We start from the raw sequence: 18,793 nt of genomic DNA, 5'->3' as shown, positions 1-18,793 counted from the left end.
TATATGTGGAAACAGTAAAAGTAGAATGTAAGCTTATGGAGAGTGGCAATAAAAAGAGAGAGAGAAAGTTGAGTAAAGTTATTCCCAATATTCACTCACTTTTGGTCATATCACCTATGGTGTCGATGTATACATTATACCCTTGCTCTTCAAAATATGTCTTTGGGCCAGCAGCAGACCTACAGGCTCTACCACACAACTATTGAATCAGAATCTGCATTTTAACAAGATGCAAAGGTGACTCAGATGAACATTCCATTTTGAGGAACACTGCTCTAGATCACAATGTGATGAAGTAATGGTGTGACTTGCCAAAGAAGAAAAAAATGGAAACTCTCTAAAACAAGACAGAACAAGGAATCAGCTATACAATATAAAGAAATTTCTGTTGGTTCTGTAACTGTGGAATGCATCAATTATTTTATAAAGCTAGAAAGAAAAAGCAAAATAAATTTTAAGTACTATTTCCTGTTTGGGGGGGAGGAGGTCAGCATAAAATGTGGGGAAAGATACTATGATTAGCTCTTTTCAGTGCTTTTTCCTGTTCATCTTATGCCTTCTAGTAACCCTATAAGCTGTCAAATAAGCTAATATTAAAAGCAACAAATTATACTTTTGTTTATTTCTTTTGAATGATGATTATTAATATGTTATATACAATTGCTCTCAGATTTTATGTGTCCAATTAATATTACATAAAATGATACTTTTGTAAAGGAAACAGCTAAAGGAAGCAGATGTGTGGGTTCTTGAAATGCAGCTGTTATTAAAATTAAACAATTAGCAGTGATATTTTGGAATAATTTCTTATATATTGTATAATATAATTATAAAAGTGGTTTGTCAAGAGATCTAAATTTTCTTATACTGCCACTGCTTAGAGCTATGAACAAGAAAACACTGGGCATAGATTTATAGGAAAGGATATAAAATATAAAAATGAGGAACCATTTTGTATAAATATATGAGACATTGAAAAGTAAGAGAGCCTCATTTTTCTTTTAATATAGCAAAGAAATATAAATGCATCTATATTATCCTGACTTTTTTTTTTTTTTTTTTTTTTTTTTGTCACTTGACCTCATAGCATCCCCTGTCCTGGAACAACACAGATGGTGGAGCTGTAATTTTTTTAAATTTTTTTTTTACATCTTTATTGGAGTATAATTGGTTTACAATGGTGTGTTAGTTTCTGCTTTATAACAAAGTGAATCAGTTATACATATACATATGTTCCCATATCTCTTCCCTCTTGCATCTCCCTCCCTCCCACCATCCCTATCCCACCCCTCAAGGGGGTCACAAAGCACTGAGCTGATCTCCCTGTGCTATGCGGCTGCTTCCCACTAGCTATCTATTTTACGTGTGGTAGTGTATATATGTCCATGCCACTCTCTCACTTTGTCACAGCTTACCCTTCCCCCTCCCCATATCCTCAAGTCCATTCTCTAGTAGGTCTGTGTCTTTATTCCTGTCTTATCCCTAGGTTCTTCATGACATTTTTTTTTTCTTAGATGACATTTTTCTTTTCTTAGATTCCATATATACGTTAGTATATGGTATTTGTCTTTCTCTTTCTGACTTCATTCTGTAGGACAGACTCTAGGTCCACCCACCTCACTACAAATAACTCAATTTCGTTTCTTTTTATGGCTGAGTAATATTCCATTGTATATATGTGCCACATCTTCTTTATCCATTCATCCGATGATGGACACTTAGGTTGCATCCATCTCCTGGCTATTGTAAACAGAGCTGCAATGAACATTTTGCTACATGACTCTTTCTGCATTATGGTTTTCACAGGGTATATGCCCAGTAGTGGGATTGCTGGGTCATATGGTAGTTCTATTTGTAGTATTTTAAGGAAGCTCCATACTTTTCTCCATAGTGGCTGTACCAATTCACATTCCCACCAGCAGTGCAAGAGTGTTCCCTTTTCTCCACACCCTCTCCAGCATTTATTGTTTCTAGATTTGTGGATGATGGCCATTCTGACCGGTGTGAGATGATATCTCATTGTAGTTTTGATTTGCATTTCTCTAATGATTAACGATGTTGAGCATGCTTTCATGTGTTTGTTGGCAGTCTGTATATCTTTGGAGAAATCTCTATCTAGGTCTTCTGCCCATTTTTGGATTGGGTTGTTTGTACTTTTGTTACTGAGCTGCATGAGCTGCTTGTAAATTTTGGAGATTAATCCTTTGTCAGTTGCTTCATTTGCAAATATTTTCTCCCATTCTGAGGGTTGTCTTTTCGTCTTGTTTATGGTTTCCTTTGCTGTGCAAAAGATTTGAAGTTTCATTAAGTCCCATTTGTTTATTTTTGTTTTTATTTCCATTTCTCTAGGAGGTGGGTCAAAAAGGATCTTGCTGTGATTTATGTCATAGAGTGTTCGACCTTTGTTTTCTTCTAAGAGTTTGATAGTTTCTGGCCTTACATTTAGGTCTTTAATCCATTTTGAGCTTATTTTTGTGTATGGTGTTAAGGAGTGTTCTAATCTCATACTTTTATATGTACCTGTCCAGTTTTCCCAGCACCACTTACTGAAGAGGCTGTCCTTTCTCCACTGTACATTCCTGCCAACTTTATCAAAGATAAGGTGTCCATATGTGCGTGGGTTTATGTCTGGGCTTTCTATCCTGTTCCATTGATCTATCATTCTGTTTTTGTGCCAGTACAATACTGTCTTGATTACTGTAGCTTTGTAGTATAGTCTGAAGTCAGGGAGCCTGATTCCTCCAGCTCCATTTTTCATTCTCAAGATTGCTTTGGCTATTCGGGGTCTTTTATGTTTCCATAGAAATTGTGAAATATTTTGTTGTAGTTCTGTGAAAAATGCCAGTGGTAGTTTGATAGGGATTGCATTGAATTTGTAGATTGCTTTGGGTAGTGGAGTCATTTTCACAATGTTGATTCTTCCAGTCCAAGAACATGGTATATCTCTCCATCTATTTGTATCATCTTTAATTTCTCTCATCAGTGTCTTATAATTTTCTGCATACAGGTCTTTTGTCTCCTTAGATAGGTTTATTCCTAGATATTTTATTCTTTTTGTTGCAGTGGTAAATGGGAGTGTTTTCTTGATTTCACTTTCAGATTTTTCATCATTAGTGTATAGGAATGCCAGAGATTTCTGTGCATTCATTTTGTATCCTGCTACTTTACCAAATTCATTGATTAGCTCTAGTAGTTTTCTGGTAGTATCTTTAGGATTCTCTATGTATAGTATCATGTCATCTGCAAACAGTGACAGCTTTACTTCTTCTTTTCCGATTTGGATTACTTTTATTTTTCTTCTCTGATTTCTAAAACTTCCAAAACTATGTTGAATAAGAGTGGTGAGAGTGGGCAACCTTGTCTTCTTCCTGATCTTAATGGAAATGGTTTCAGTGTTTCACCATTGAGGACAATGCCGGCTGTGGGTTTGTCATATATGGCCTTTATTATGTTGAGGAAATTTCCCTCTATGCCTACTCTCTGCAGGATTTTTATCATAAATCGGTGTTGAATTTTGTCGAAAGCTTTTTCTGTATCTATTGAGATGACCACATAGTTTTTCTCCTTCAATTTGTTAATATGGTTTATCACATTGATAGATTTGCGTATATTGAAGAATCCTTGCATTCCTGGAATAAACCCCACTTGATCATGGTGTATGATCCTTTAAATGTGCTGTTGGATTCTGTTTGCTAGTATTTTGTTGAGGTTTTTGCATCTATGTTCCTCAGTGATATTGGCCTATAGTTTTCTTTCTTTGTGAAATCCTTGTCTGGTTTTGGTATAAGGGTGACGGTGGCCTCGTAGAATGAGTTTGGGGGTGTTCCTCCCTCTGCTATATTTTGGAAGAGTTTGCGAAGGATAGGTGTTAGCTCTTCTCTAAATGTTTGATAGAATTTGCCTGTGAAGCCATCTGGTGCTGGGCTTTTGCTTGTTGGAAGATTTTTAATCACAGTTTCAATTTCAGTGCTTGTGATTGGCCTGTTCATATTTTCTATTTCTTCCTGCTTCAGTCTTGGCAGGTTGTGTATTTCTAAGAATTTGTCCATTTCTTCCAGGTTGTCCATTTTATTAGCATAGAGTTGCTTGTAGTAATCTCTCATGATCTTTTGTATTTCTGCAGTGTCAGTTGTTACTTGTCCTTTTTTCATTTCTAATTCTATTGATTTGAGTCTTCTCCCTTTTTTTCTTGATGAGTCTGGCTAACGGTTTATCAATTTTGTTTATATTCTCAAAGAACCAGCTTTTAGTTTTATTGATCTTTGCTATTGTTTCCTTCATTTCTTTTTCATTTATTTCTGATCTGATTTTTATGATTTATTTCCTTCTGCTAGCTTTGGAGTTTTTTTGTTCTTCTTTCTCTAATTGCTTTAGGTGCAAGGTTAGGTTGTTTATTCGAGATGTTTCCTGTTTCTTAAGGTAGGATTGTATTGCTATAAACTTCCCTCTTGGAACTGTTTTTGCTGCATCCCATCGGTTTTGGGTTGTCGCGTCTCTATTGTCATTTGTTTCTAGGTATTTTTTAATTTCCTCTTTGATTTCTTCAGTGATCACTTGGTTATTAAGTAGTGTATTGTTTAGCCTCCATGTGTTTGTATTTTTTACAGATCTTTTCCTGTAATTGATATCTAGTCTCATAGCGTTGTGGTCGGAAAAGATACCTGATACAATTTTAATTTTCTTAAATTTACCAAGTCTTAATTTGTGACCCAAGATGTGATCTGTCCTGGAGAATGTTCCATGAGCACTTGAGAAGAATGTGTATTCTGTTGTTTTTGGATGGAATGTCCTATAAATACCAATTAAGTCCATCTTGTTTAATGTATCATTTAACGCTTGTGTTTCCTTATTTATTTTCATTTTGGATGATCTGTCCATTGGTGTAAGTGGGGTGTTAAAGTCCCCTACTATGAATGTGTTACTGTCGATTTCCCCTTTTATGGCTGTTATTATTGCCTTATGTATTGAGGTGCTCCTAGGTTGGGTGCATTAATATTTATTATTATTATAACTTCTTCTTGGATTAATCCCTTGATCATTATGTAGTGTCCTTCTTTGTCTCTTGGAATAGTCTTTATTTTAAAGTCTATTTTGTCTGATATGAGAATTGCTACTCCAGCTTTCTTTTGGTTTCCATTTGCATGGAATATCTTTTTCCATCCCCTCACTTTCAGTCTGCATGTGTCTCCAGGTCTGAAGTGTGTCTCTTATAGACAGCATATATATGGGTGTTGTATTTTTATCCATTCAGCCAGGCTGTGTCTTTTGGTGGGAGCATTTAATCCATTTACATTTAAGGTAATTATCGATACGTATGTTCCTATTTGTATTTTCTTAATTGTTTTGGGTTTGTAATTGTAGGTCTTTTCCTTCTCTTGTGTTTCTTGCCTAGAGAAGATCCTTTAGCATTTGTTGTAAAGCTGGTTTCATGGTGCTGAATTCTCTCAGCTTTTCTTGCCTATAAAGGCTTTAATTTCTCCATCAAATCTGAATGAGATCATTGCTGGGTAGAGTAATCTTGGTTGTAGGTTTTTCTCCTTCATCACTTTAAATATGTCCTGCCAGGCCCTTCTGGCTTGCAGAGTTTCTGCTGAAAGATCAGCTGTTAACCTTATGCGGATTCCCTTGTGTGTTATTTGTTGTTTTTCTCTTGCTGCTTTTAATATGTTTTCTTTGTATTTAATTTTTGACAGTTTGATTAATATGTGTCTTGGCATGTTTCTCCTTGGATTTTTCCTGTATGGGACTCTCTGTGCTTCCTGGACTTGATTAACTATTTCCTTTCCCATATTAGGGAAGTTTTCAACTATAATCTCTTCAAATATTTTCTCAGTCCCTTTCTTTTTCTCTTCTTCTTCTGGAACCCCTATAATTCGAATGTTGGTGCATTTAATGTTGTCCCAGAGGTCTCTGAGATTGTCCTCAGTTCTTTTCATTCTTTTTTCTTTATTCTGCTCTGCAGTAGTTATTTCCACTATATTATCTTCCAGGTCACTTACATTCTTCTGCCTCAGTTATTCTGCTATTGATCCCTTCTAGAGTATTTTAAATTTAATTTATTGTGTTGTTCATCATTGCTTGTTTCATCTTTAGATCTTCTAGGTCCTTGTTAAATGTTTCTTGTATTTCCTCTATTCTATTTCCAAGATTTTGGATCATCTTTACTGTCATTATTCTGAATTATTTTTCAGGTAGACTGCCTATTTCCTCTTCATTTGTTAGGTCTGGTGGGTTTTTATCTTACTCCTTCATCTGCTGTGTGGTTTTCTGTCTTCTCATTTTGCTTATCTTATTGTGTTTGGGGTCCCCCATTTGCAGGCTGCAGGTTCGTATTTCCCATTGTTTTTGGTGTCTGTCCCCAGTGGCTAAAGTTGGTTCAGTGGGTTGTGTAGGCTTCCTGGTGGAGGGAACTATGCCTGTGTTCTGGTGGATGAGGCTGGATCTTGTCTTTCTGGTGGGCAGGTCCATGTCTGGTGGTGTGTTTGGGGGTATCTGTGGACTTATTATGATTTTAAGCAGCCTCTCTGCTAATGGGTGGGGTTGTGTTCCTGTCTTGCTAGTTGTTTGGCATAGAGTGTCCAGCACTGTAGCTTGCTGGTCATTGAGTGAAGCTGGGTGTTGGTGTTGAGGTGGATATCTCTGGGAGATTTTTGCCTTTTGATATTACATGGAGCTGGGAGTTCTCTTGTGGGCCAGTGTCCTGAAGTTGGCTCTCTGACCTCAGAGGCACAGCACTGACTCCTGGCTGCAGCACCAAGAGCCTTTCATCCCCACAGCTCAGAATAAAAGGGAGAAAAAGTAGAAAGAAAAGAAAGAAAGAAAGAGAGAGAGAGAGAGTAGAGAGAGAAAGAGAAAGAGAAAGAGAAAGAAAGAAAGAAAGAAAGAAAGAAAGAGAGAGAGAGGTAGAGAGAGGAAGGAAGGAAGAAAGGAAGGAAGGAAGGAAGAAAGAGGATAAAATAAAATAAGATATAATAAAATAAAGTTATTAAAATGAAAAATAATTATTAACAAAATTTTTTTTAAAAAAGTAAAAAAAAAAAAAAACAGATGGATAGAACCTTAGGACAAATGGTGAAAGCAAAGCTGTACAGACAAAATCTCACACAGAAGCATACACATACACACTCACAAAAAGAGGAAGAGGGGAAAAAATCATAAATCTTGCTCTCAGAGTCCACCTTCTGAATTTGGGATGATTCGTTGTCTATTCAGGTATTCCACTGATGCAGGGTACATCAAGTTGATTGTGGAGCTTTAATCTGCTGCTTCTGAGGCTGTTGGGAGGGATTTCCTTTTCTCTTCTTTGTTCTCACAGCTCCCAGGGGCTCAGCTTTGGATTTGGCCCCGCCTCTGCGTGTAGGTCGCCGGAGGGGGTCTGTTCTTCGCTCAGATAGGACGGGGTTAAAGGAGCCGCTGATTCTGGGGCTCTGGCTCACTCAGGCCGGGGGGAGGGAGGGGTACGGAGTGCAGGGTGAGCCTGCAGCGGCAGAGGCCAGCGTGATGTTGCACCAGCCTGAGGTGAGCTGTGCATTCTCCCGGGGAAGTTGTCCCTGGATCCCGGGACCCTGGCAGTGGCGGGCTGCACAGGCTCCCCGGAAGGTAGGTGTGGAGAGTGACCTGTGCTCGCACACAGGCTTCTTGGTGGCTGCAGCAGCAACCTTAGCGTCTCATGCACGTCTCTGGAGTCCGTGCTGTTAGCCGCGGCTTGCGCCTGTCTCTGGAGTTCTTTAAGCAGTGCTATTAATCCCGTTCCGTGGTGCACTAGGAAACAAAGAGGGAAGAAAAAGTCTCTTGCCTCTTCGGCAGCTCCAGACTTTTCCCCGGACTCCCTCTTGGCTAGCCGTGGTGCACTAACCCCTTCAGGCTGTGTTCACACCACCAACCCCAGTCCTCTCCCTGGGATCCAACCTCTGAAGCATGAGCCTCAGCTCCCAGCCCTGCCCGCCCCGGCGGGTGAGCAGACAAGCCTCTCAGACTGGTGAGTGCTGGTTGGCACCTGATCCTCTGTGCGGGAATCTCTCCACTTTGCCCTCTGCACCCCTGTTGCTGTGCTCTCCGCCGTGGCTCCAAAGCTTTCCCCCTCCGCCACCCGCAGTCTCCGCCCACGAAGGGGTTTCCTAGTGTGTGGAAACCTTTCCTCCTTCACAGCTCCCTCCCACTGGTGCAGGTCCCATCCCTATTCTTCTGGCTCTGTTTATTCTTTTTTCTTTTGCCCTACCCAGGTACGTGGGGAGTTTCTTGCCTTTTGGGAGGTCTGAATTCTTCTGCCAGTGTTTAGTAGGTGTTCTGTAGGAGTTGTTCCATGTGTAGATGTATTTCTAGTGTATCTGTGGGGAGGAAGGTGATCTCCTTGTCTTACTCTTCCGCCATCTTCCCCCTCTCCCTATCCTGACATATTTTGACTGAAAGGAGATCATTTCATCTTTTTCTCTAATATTTTTTTAACTAAAGTTGAATCTAATTTTCAAATGCAAAAATCTCATAAATGACTTTAGTTAACAAAAATGAGATATTTCATAAGATACATGTTAATGGAAAGCCCTGTATCCTGTATGATTAATTTATAGTTAAAAGATGGAGTTGAAAATTTTATATTCTTTCCCGCCTTTCCAAATGTTAGAAATTTTTCTTAGTGTCAAAACAACCTAAATTACATAAAACTTTTTGTGGTAAAAATCTTAATTAGATAATTATTTTCCTAATTTCTGAACACAGTCATAAACATATAGTTTCAAAATAAGACATGTGACATTTATCTAGTTTTATACTTTACTAATATTTATTTTTAAAATCAATAAGGTAAAGACATTCTTCGCTGGAAATAAGTAAAATGCAGTGGACCATGCAATATCTACCCATCAAATACATAAGATTTGATATTATTTTCCAAGTGAAATCTTTGCATAGAGCACAATGGAGAAGCTGAACTTACATTAATTTCTTATCATTGATATATTTATAAATATTTAAAAAATATTTAATACATGCTAGAATCAAATATTTTATGCATATTATGCAAAAGAAGTCTTTTCATAAAAAGTATCATTTTTCATTTGAAATGAAATGCTAAGAATTCGAACAGCTTTCTCCCTCAACTATATTTAAGATCTTGTTAAAAGATATCTTAACCTTAGCCTGTTATCTTGATTTCTAAGCCATTAAAATTGCCCTCTTCTCATCAGCTACTTTAGACTTGAGAAATTTCAAATTAAATGAAAATATTATTAAATCCCTTTTCCACAGAGAACAAATAATCCCTAAGTGCATCATTCAATGATGAATCTGAATAATGCACAGTAAGTTTAAGTACTGATAAGTGAATTCACATCTTGACGAAAGTATTCTCATTCAGGCTGAAATGAATTCTTCAGCTAAGTGAAGAGCATTTTTCTCAATAGAAATTTCATTGAAAATATATATAGATAGGTAGATAGATATTTAAATATTCAAAATGTTCACATGACTGTTCTCCTTCTTTACCAAAGATGACAACTTTCTCATCTTAGGTATTCTTTAGCAATTATGTTCACCTCACAGTGTTCATGTTAAAATCATAGCTCAAACACACTGTGCTTCCTTTTAGGCATACCCAGATTGTTGTGAAATTGCTCTTCTCAATTGTGCTTGTGGTTCAGAGAATTAAGATTATCTTTTAATAAAACTTAAATCTAAAGAAAAGAGATTAATATTGTAAAATGGCCTGATTTTTCAAATGGAGTATAAAAAAAAAAAAGTGCTGTGACCTGCCCTTTTATTTCTGTATTTAAGTTTTAAAATGTATTTCTGAAGTAGTTTTATTTCTGTTTACTCAAAACGAAATGGATTAAATGTGAAACTAACAAATATTTGCTTTTTAAAATTGTGTAAAGATCGGGAGAAGAGGCTTCCAGTGTGTCTCGAATAAATGAAATCTGTTACATTTTGAAAGAGAACTTCACAGAATTTAAAATTTTATATTTTATTTTCAGATGTAAAATATTTAAAGGAAGAAGATGCAAATCACAAGACTTTCACGGTCAGCAGCACACTGGACTTCCGAGTGGACCGAAGCGACGATGGCGTGGCGGTCATCTGCAGAGTAGACCATGAATCTCTCAATGCCACCCCTCAGGTGGCCATGCAGGTGCTAGAAATACACTGTAAGTAAACGCTACTCCATAACTCTTTATTTGGCGCCAAATCTCTGCATCTACATTTAAAATCATTTCAAAAATTTTCTGAAGTTACAGCAAATGTGCAGCAAAATCTATAGCCAAATGAAGTAAAACTGACCTCATTAGTATTAATCACATTCAAAGGAAAGGAGTCCTTGCTTGATTATCATTCTTGACAAGGAAGAAAAAGAAAGAAGATATCAGAAGGTTAAAACTCCTAATTATCTTCCAAATTTTGGGCAGGAAGAGCAGTAATTTTGGCAGAATCAGTGAGAAGTGGAAATCTGAAAAAGCCTTGATGAACTTTCTAAATGTAGTGTTATTATATGCAAACGTGGCTTACCATCTGTTCTTTTAAAATTATACTATTTTTTTTCTATTTTTTAAAGTATGCTAAGTCTTTATGAACACTGGGACATATCTGTTATGTTTTCTTTATCAACATCATTATTGTTCACAATTGATGAGAACATAAATTGGATGACTCCAGTGAGCCCAGGCAGTGCTGAATGCTTTGCTGGCATTATCTCAACTCATGTTATCTCATGTTAGGGCATCAGCATAATAACCTGATGAATAGTTACTGCTCTCTTTACTTGCAATTTATGGATAAGAACACTGAAGATTATAGTGGTTGAGTCACTTGGCCAAGTTCACACAACTAGCAAATGGTCGACTTATAATCATGACGCTTTTGTATTTAGCAATGTCCTTGGGATATAGCAGGTGATCTATAAATATTTATCAAAATGAAAATGAATGAATTGAAATATGTAACAAAGTTGAAAAGAGTAGAGTACAAAGAATTTTATTTCTGAATCCTATTACTTGTCTTTTTCCAATATTAGAGATTTTTTTGTTGAGTTTGTTATCTGTGATAAATTATAGTTCAAGTTTATATTTGTGTGTGTGATGCGAAATTACATTGAACCTTAAAATGTTAACTCTACATATTAGTCTTCTAATATGCCTCATTGTAGTCTATTTTCATTTATTTGTTCAACAAGAATGTATTGAGTACCTACTATGAAACAGGCATTCTTTTGGGCACTGGGGTTACAGAGGTGACCAAAAAAGGACAACTTTAACAAAACAAACTGAGATTGTCTCCAAGTGTCAAAATCACCACTACGACCAAAGCAACAAACTCCAGTTCGCTTATAATATCCATTCTAGGTAGGAGTGACTGAAAATCAAAATTAATAAATACAACATATAGGGGCTTCCCTGGTGGCGCAGTGGTTGAGAGTCCGAGAAGATCCCACATGCCGCGGAGCGACTGGGCCCGTGAGCCATGGCCGCTGAGCCTGCGCATCTGGAGCCTGTGCTCCGCAACGGGAGAGGCCACAACAGTGAGAGGCCCGCGTACCGCAATAAATAAATAAATAAATACATCATATAGCATGCTATGTATTAAGTCTGTAGGAAAAAAATAAAGCAGGGCGGTGATAAGGAGTGAAGTTAGAATGGAAGTCAAGGATAGTGAATGTGTGTGTGTGTATTAACATATATATATATAATGCATTTATATATAAATATATATTTTATCACATATAGTATCACATTAAATTATATCATTACATACTATATAATAATATTACATAATATATCATTTAAATATATTATAATATTATATTTATATGAACATATTATATAATACATTACTTATACTTTAATATATTACATTATATATAAATATATTTAAATAAATAATATTTTAACTAAATTAATATGTTTAAATATTCGAACAAAATATATACATACAATTCACTGGGAAGAACAAGTACAAAGGCCCTGAGATAGGAACATGTGTGTTATTTTTATGTTTCTAGAAGCAGAAAGGGTATCAGTGAGACCAGGGTAGAGTGGAAAGTAGAGAGTATCATGAGAAAAGATCAGAGAAGTACCAGGAGTACCATTCTTTTCTTTTTACATTTTAATAGAGAAAATGTCAATCAGATCATTATTTTTTAATTATTTGTTATATTTTAATTATTCTTAGTTTAGTAGTTATTAAATTATTAAAATTTTAAGAATACTTTCAATTATATTAGATTAGTTTCATTAATTTCCTTCCTGTTCTTATTGAGGCAAATTTGAAGACAAACATATTTTAGAGCCCAAACTGAGATTATTTCCAAATTTCAACATTTATTTGCAGTGAGACCTTGCAACAATTACTGAAACTGCTTGAGCTTTGATTATAAACTAGAGAATTAATTTCTGTGAGGTCCAAACTAGACAAGTTTATGGCATTCAGTAAGCCTTCAATAAATATCAACTGTCTTCTTTCTTAGTTGGTTTGATCTCGGGTGGCTTTGGCCTGCAGTGGCTTGAAGCAGGATTTTGGTTCCTGGCTAGAGATTGAGGTCAGTCAATGGCAGTGAGAGCGCTGAATCCTAGCCACCAGACCATCAGGGACTAGTGACCAGTGACAAGGCCCTGGCCCTTCAGCTGTGTAGAAATGAATTTCCACAGAGATGGAAAGTAGTGAAACAGATAAAGTATTTATTAGGAGGAAAAAGAGTACAGTACATGTGGATGAACACATGGGTGGACTCAGAGAGTCATGCCATCATGGTAGTTTGAATCACTTTTATGGGGCATTTCTTCTGGGTTTCCTTTGACCAGTCATCTTGCTTTGCCTAGTTCTGCGTCTGTATTTAGTATATCTCAGGGTCCTCCTGTGTGCATGCGCATCTCTTAGCCAAGATGGATTCTAGCGAAGAGGCCTATGGGTAGTTGACATCACTTACTATGGGTGGCACCCCCTCCCTTTTTGACCTCCAGGGAGGCTTTCTGCACATGTGTAGTCGGGGAGGTCTCCTTGATTTCGAGTATGAGGAATATGTGGTCTTTTATCTGGGCAGGGCCCAGTCTCTTCTCTCGATTGTCCTGCTATTGATATTTTGGAGTTTCTGTCCACAGAGAACAAAATCCAGCTGCTGACCCTGGGGCCCATCTATCTAGTGCCTCAGGTTCAGGCTGCTATAACAAAAACACCATAGACTTGGTGGTTCATAAGCAACAGAAATTTATTTCTCACTGTCTTGGGGGCCAAAAATTCAAGATCAAGGAGGAGGCACATTCAGTGTCTGGTGAGGACCCTCACTCTGGCTCGTAGCTGGCCATCTTCTATGTCCACATGCAGCAGAAGGGGCTAAGGAGTCTCTGCGATCTCCTTCGTTGGGGTACTAATCCCAGTTATGATCTTCCAAAGTCCTTACCTCCTAATATTATCACATTGGGGATTAGGTTTCAGCATATGAACTTTGGGGAAACATTAACATTCAGTCTATAGCAACATTTCTTTTATATTTCTTTTTATTTAATCAATGTGTCTTTCAAATATGGAAAATTATGTAATTTGATGTGTCTAGAGGACCCAGATCACAAGCATTTTAATTTAAACTTTTTTTCACTTATATATAAAGCCAAATAAGACTGTTTAAAAATAATCTTTGATTACTAATTCAACTGTAATTTTCAATATATAATAAAAGAAAAATAATAAAAATCAAGTCATAAGGAATATTAAAGATCACCAGCCAGAGAGCCCCGGAAACCTACCAGTAGTCTAGCAAAATTGTGTTTATTTAGTTTGCTGTGGCACAGAAGACAACATACCAGATGAATCTCTGGGTGTAGGTAAGAAAGTGTTAGGAGAAACTTGTTAGAGAATTTGGATTTGTTCTAAATATTGTGAAGAGGGTTCTGAATTAGATGCTGTCAGGATTGGGGGCAATTCAGTGATGTGTATGTTGGTAACTTTTACCTACAAAGCACAAATATTAAAACAAAATTAGATTTGCTATTATAAAGATGTGTGGTTAATCATGCTAATTTATGTAGTTGCTGAACATCTTGGTCTGTGTCCCCTTTTAGACCTGGTTATGGAATAAACTTGCCTTTTCTTATTCCACCCCACAGGCATAGACTGGCCTTATCTGATTATTGTTTAGATTCTAGAGAATTGTTTATATCTGTTCAGCCTAGTTATAAGATGCCAGTTGTTAGCTTCCAAAGTCATTTTCACTTTCTTGGGAGTCCAAAATGGAACTATTATAAATATATACTTTCTGAGCATTTTTAGCTGTTCACCATATTTCAGTGTGCATTATTAAGCAAACTTCATGGAGGAAGATAATTTTTATAAAGCTTTACATGAAAAATGTTATACTTGATGGCCAATTAAAAATAACAACTCATTCTATCATGGTTTAATATGTAAATGGCTAGAAGGCAGAGACCAGATCTATATAAATTATTTTTCCTAGCATTTTAGCATACCATCATTCAAGTACGTGAAGTTAATTAAAACTAACTGATAATAATACTTAATGTTCCTTTAGGGATGTAGAACATTCCCCAGGGGTGAACTGAGGAATGGAAAGTGGAGAGGGACATTTAGTACCAGTTTGCATCAAAATTAGAACAAAGTGATCAAATTGGGTGTGGTCTTCATAAACACCTAAGAATAGTGATAAAAGGATCTCAATATATATTTCTAGAGACAACAGATCATGGCTCCACATAAATGCACATTGCAGTATGTATGATGTGGAAATTCCATGGATGCAGGTGGGGGAAAATAGAAAGAAGAATTGGAAAAGGAAAAAGGTGGTTAGTCTAGAATTTATGTGACATAAATTTAGGATTCCACATGATTTTGCAATGTTCCTATTATGAGTAACTGCAAAGACTGGCCCAAATGGTGGAACAGCTTTTTGGACCCCCAGAGCAGAAGAGATGCCATTGTTTTCTGTGGTGACTGACAAGAGTAAGTATATATCCCTACAATAATGGGAAGTTATTACTACACCTGAAATAAAAATCCTGTGTTATTGTGGAAAGGCAAGTTTGATGAGAAATAAGACATAAGGGTTAAACACATAGTGCTAAGGAACATGATGAGAACAAATTGGAGGAGGAGTTATGTTTCTAGGGCTAAATGTTTTAAATCTGTTACCCTGTGATATACAGTTTAATAGGACTCAGCCTATACAATATATCACAGCAATCATTTCCTTATAAAATATTAATCTTAAATTTTAATGTCACTGTGATGGAAGAGAGTTTCTTTAAATTTGAAATTTAAGAAAATGTAGATTTTTTCACTGTGAACCACAAATACTTGCAAATATCAAATAATAGGTAATAGCATACTTTGCACCTGAGCACTGGAAAAAGCTACTCTTTTTTTTTTTAGATGGAAATTCTAATTCATCTTCCTATTTTTATACAAATCCCTTTAAAAGAATAACTTTTTATTTGTCTGATTTAAATTTTAGATGAACAGATTATATAAGTCAGATTTTATTTCATTCTCAGTAAGAATATTGTATCTCCACTAACAGAAAGGACTATGTACAAAACACAGAAAAGAAGAAAATAAGTGAATATTCATTTTCTATGTGTGACATTGACAAAATTACATGAAAATCAACTGTTATTGAAAAGGAACATACAAGAGACAGATTAGTAAAATATTTCAGAGTAATGAGTGTTCTGAGAAAGCATTTTGGTACTGTGGCACTGAACTGCCAGTAAGGATAAATAAGAACGCAAATTTTAAGTGTATATGTGTTGTAAGGTACATTATATATAATCATTAAATCATGAAATCTTATGCTATCAGTAATATTTGTTTAGTATTTCTTTTGTGCCATGCTTTGCCTATAAAATAAGTAACTATACATGCACATCATCAACTTTTAAAACAATACATAGTTAAAATAAGTTATAGAAGAGAACCTGCTTGTGAGCCTAAACAAATTCAGTGTAAGCAACTGGTAAGAAAAAAAAAAGAAATGAAGGGAGGGAGTGACTTTGGAAGCTGCAGTGTTGAAATTGTGTGTTTTAGATGAGATCAATTAGGTTAATGACTAAAAATGAGAAATGCATTATATACCTTTAATAACCAGAACGCTCCTGGATTCATTACTATAATAATATAAAGAGTTAAATGGTCAGTTTACAGTCCCGATCTTTGCCGTCTTGAAGCTTTTATTTCCGTTCTAGTTAATGTGCAAATAAATAGTACAATTAATCCAGTCTCTCTTTAACATATTATGTTAAAAAATGTATTTCTAAAAAGATTCCTTTCTTGTTTTGCTCTTTTAGACGGAATTACTTTGTGCCTAGAGGAACTGAATTCTTGACTATACATGTCTACTACTTTTCTGGACCATCTAATGTACTTTATCAGTCTACCTTTGGTTCTACTTGTTTCAATAAAATAGAGTAAAAAATAAAATTCTGTGTATAACAGAAGAGATTCAATACAGATGGGTTTGGAGGCTTCTTATTATTTTGTTTATAACTTCATTTCCACTATAGATATACATGATATAGAACAGAAATATTTTCAAATGTAGGCAGAGATTCTTCATTAAGTGCAGATTTTGGCATTTGTCCTTTTTAATTTATAAAAGATAATTAATTCCCACCTACTCAGTCCTCCCTACACAAACCTGCATACCTCTTTAGCCCAGGTCAGCGTCTTCTAAATTGTCCTGTGTTAGTTGTATCAACTATGCTTCCACTACTTTTCTATTTATTATGGAAAGCACTTGATTAAATTTTTCAGGCCATATTACACATAAAGGTGAATGTTACAAGTTGCATTTTAAAATAACATATCTCATTCATCTGGCATCTCATTTGTAAAATGCTGATTTTCTAATTATTTTGTCTACCACAAATTTTCTATGGTCCAGAGGCATAGAATATAAAAGGAACCAGGAAAGGTGAAATGAAAACTATCTTTAGATTAAATTTTCCAAATTAAAATAAATGGTTCTTTTAGGTAACAAAATGCCACATTTATATATGAGGATGCCTTGGAAGTATTTTTAATAGAGCCCAAAATATTTTGCAAAGCTCGTGAAATGTGTACATGCTAGAATCATGAAGTGATCTATGTCGCTTCACAAAAAATACATTTAACTACATTAAGAAAGGTGGGCTAATGTACAACCTCTACTTGAGATCCCAACCTCTATTTTTCAACTTTTTCAAGGAAGATACATTCATTTATTATATTACCCATAGTAATGTATTACTGGCACATGTTGGTCATGAGTTAATTTGTCTTCTTTTATATATGATAAGAATATTTTATTTAGTCCTTGCAGTATCAAAATATTAAAAGTAATTGGATCACCAAATATTTTAAGTGATCTAAGGGCAGAGATTAAAAATGTTACTGTAAAGTTTGTATTATTAATAGAAATAACATTTTTTGTGTTATTAAAGCCCAGTGAAGAGGAGTGTATATGTTTGTGAGTAGATTCTCAAGTTTAAAAATTAAGAAATTCATAGATTAAAATAATATACTCTCAAGTGGTCTTTCTTAATCAAGTTTATAAAATATATATTTATGAAACTTTTAAGAAGTTTTAACATTATCTTAAGCATGCAAATTAATTTCACAAAAAGACAGTCAAAAATAGTCCCCAAATGATGTGATCTATATATAGTACAGATGTCAATGTACCTTTTGAAGATAATTTTGAGTCATTTTAATAGAGAATAAAAATGGGATAATCAAATGAGACAAATGATTTTGGCAAGTAAAACCTAATATTGAGAAAATAAACATAAATTATTACTATCTAGTATTTTAAACTTTCAATTTAAAAACTAATTCCATTTTATAAATCTATTTTTAAAAGATAGTTAAAAGCTGATTTTTTTCAAAGAGACTGCATATTTAATGTCCCAATACTTTCAGATTGTTCTAGTTTTACTTTCTGAATGAACTATAATACACACACACACACACACACACACACACACACATTTTTCTAAGAGAAAAACATATGGTTAGAAAACTACTGTAATCAATTGATATATTAAACTTTATTGTATTAGCTCTTAATATATCAGCAAAGATTGTCTTTACTATTTACGATCTGGGTTCAATAGACTTTTTTTTTTTAATCAATAGGGTTTATTTTTTAGAGCAGTTTTTAGTTAACAGAAAAATTGATCAGAAAGCACAGAGGTCCCAAATACACTCTTATCCCACTCCCTCACAGTTTCTCCTATTATTAATGTTTTGCATTATTGTGATATATCTTTTACAATTGATGAACTAATATTGATAGATTATTGTTAACTAAAATTTATAATTTACATTAGAGTTCACTCTTTATGTTGTATAGTTCTTGACCAATGTATAATGTCATGTAGCCATAGTTACAATATCATACAAAATAATTTCACTGCCCTTAAACCCCTGTGCTTTACTTCTTGATTGCTCCTTTCCTCCCCGCAATTTCCTGACAAACATCGGTCTTTTAATTGGCTGTACAGTTTTGCCTTTTCTAGAATGTCATATAGTTGGCATTATATAGGATGTAACCTTTTCAGACAGTCCACTTTCATTTAGCAATATGCATTTAAGATTCCAATATGTCTTTCTGTGGCGTATAGCACATTTCTTTTTATTGCTGTATAATATTTCACTGTCTGCATGTACCAATGTGTGTTTATCCATTCCCCTACTAAATGATATCTTAGTTACTTCTAAATTCTGGCAATTATGAAAACAACTACTATAAATATTCATGCACAGGTTTTTGTGTAAACGTAAGTTTTCAGCTCCTTCAAGTAAAAAAGTCATTTGAATTTTA

General features: G+C 35.2%; 1 protein-coding gene across 6 annotated transcripts in view; it reads left to right on the top strand.

The window, feature by feature from the left end:
• CADM2 (cell adhesion molecule 2) overlaps positions 1 to 18,793 on the top strand; it is a gene marked incomplete at its 5' end in the record, with an annotated part of 1,063,364 nt that overhangs the window by 926,225 nt on the left and 118,346 nt on the right. For all 6 annotated transcript variants that reach the window (XM_079922103.1, XM_079922101.1, XM_079922105.1 and 3 more), the window contains one exon: positions 9,969 to 10,139. In XM_079922103.1, the coding sequence (XP_079778229.1) occupies positions 9,969 to 10,139 (171 nt within the window). The remainder of the gene's footprint in view (positions 1 to 9,968; positions 10,140 to 18,793) is intronic.

The sequence above is a fragment of the Stenella coeruleoalba genome (genome assembly GCF_951394435.1).
Source record: "Stenella coeruleoalba genome assembly, chromosome: 5".
Taxonomy (NCBI): Eukaryota; Metazoa; Chordata; class Mammalia; order Artiodactyla; family Delphinidae; genus Stenella; species Stenella coeruleoalba.
This window is presented reverse-complemented; position numbering and strand designations above follow the sequence as displayed.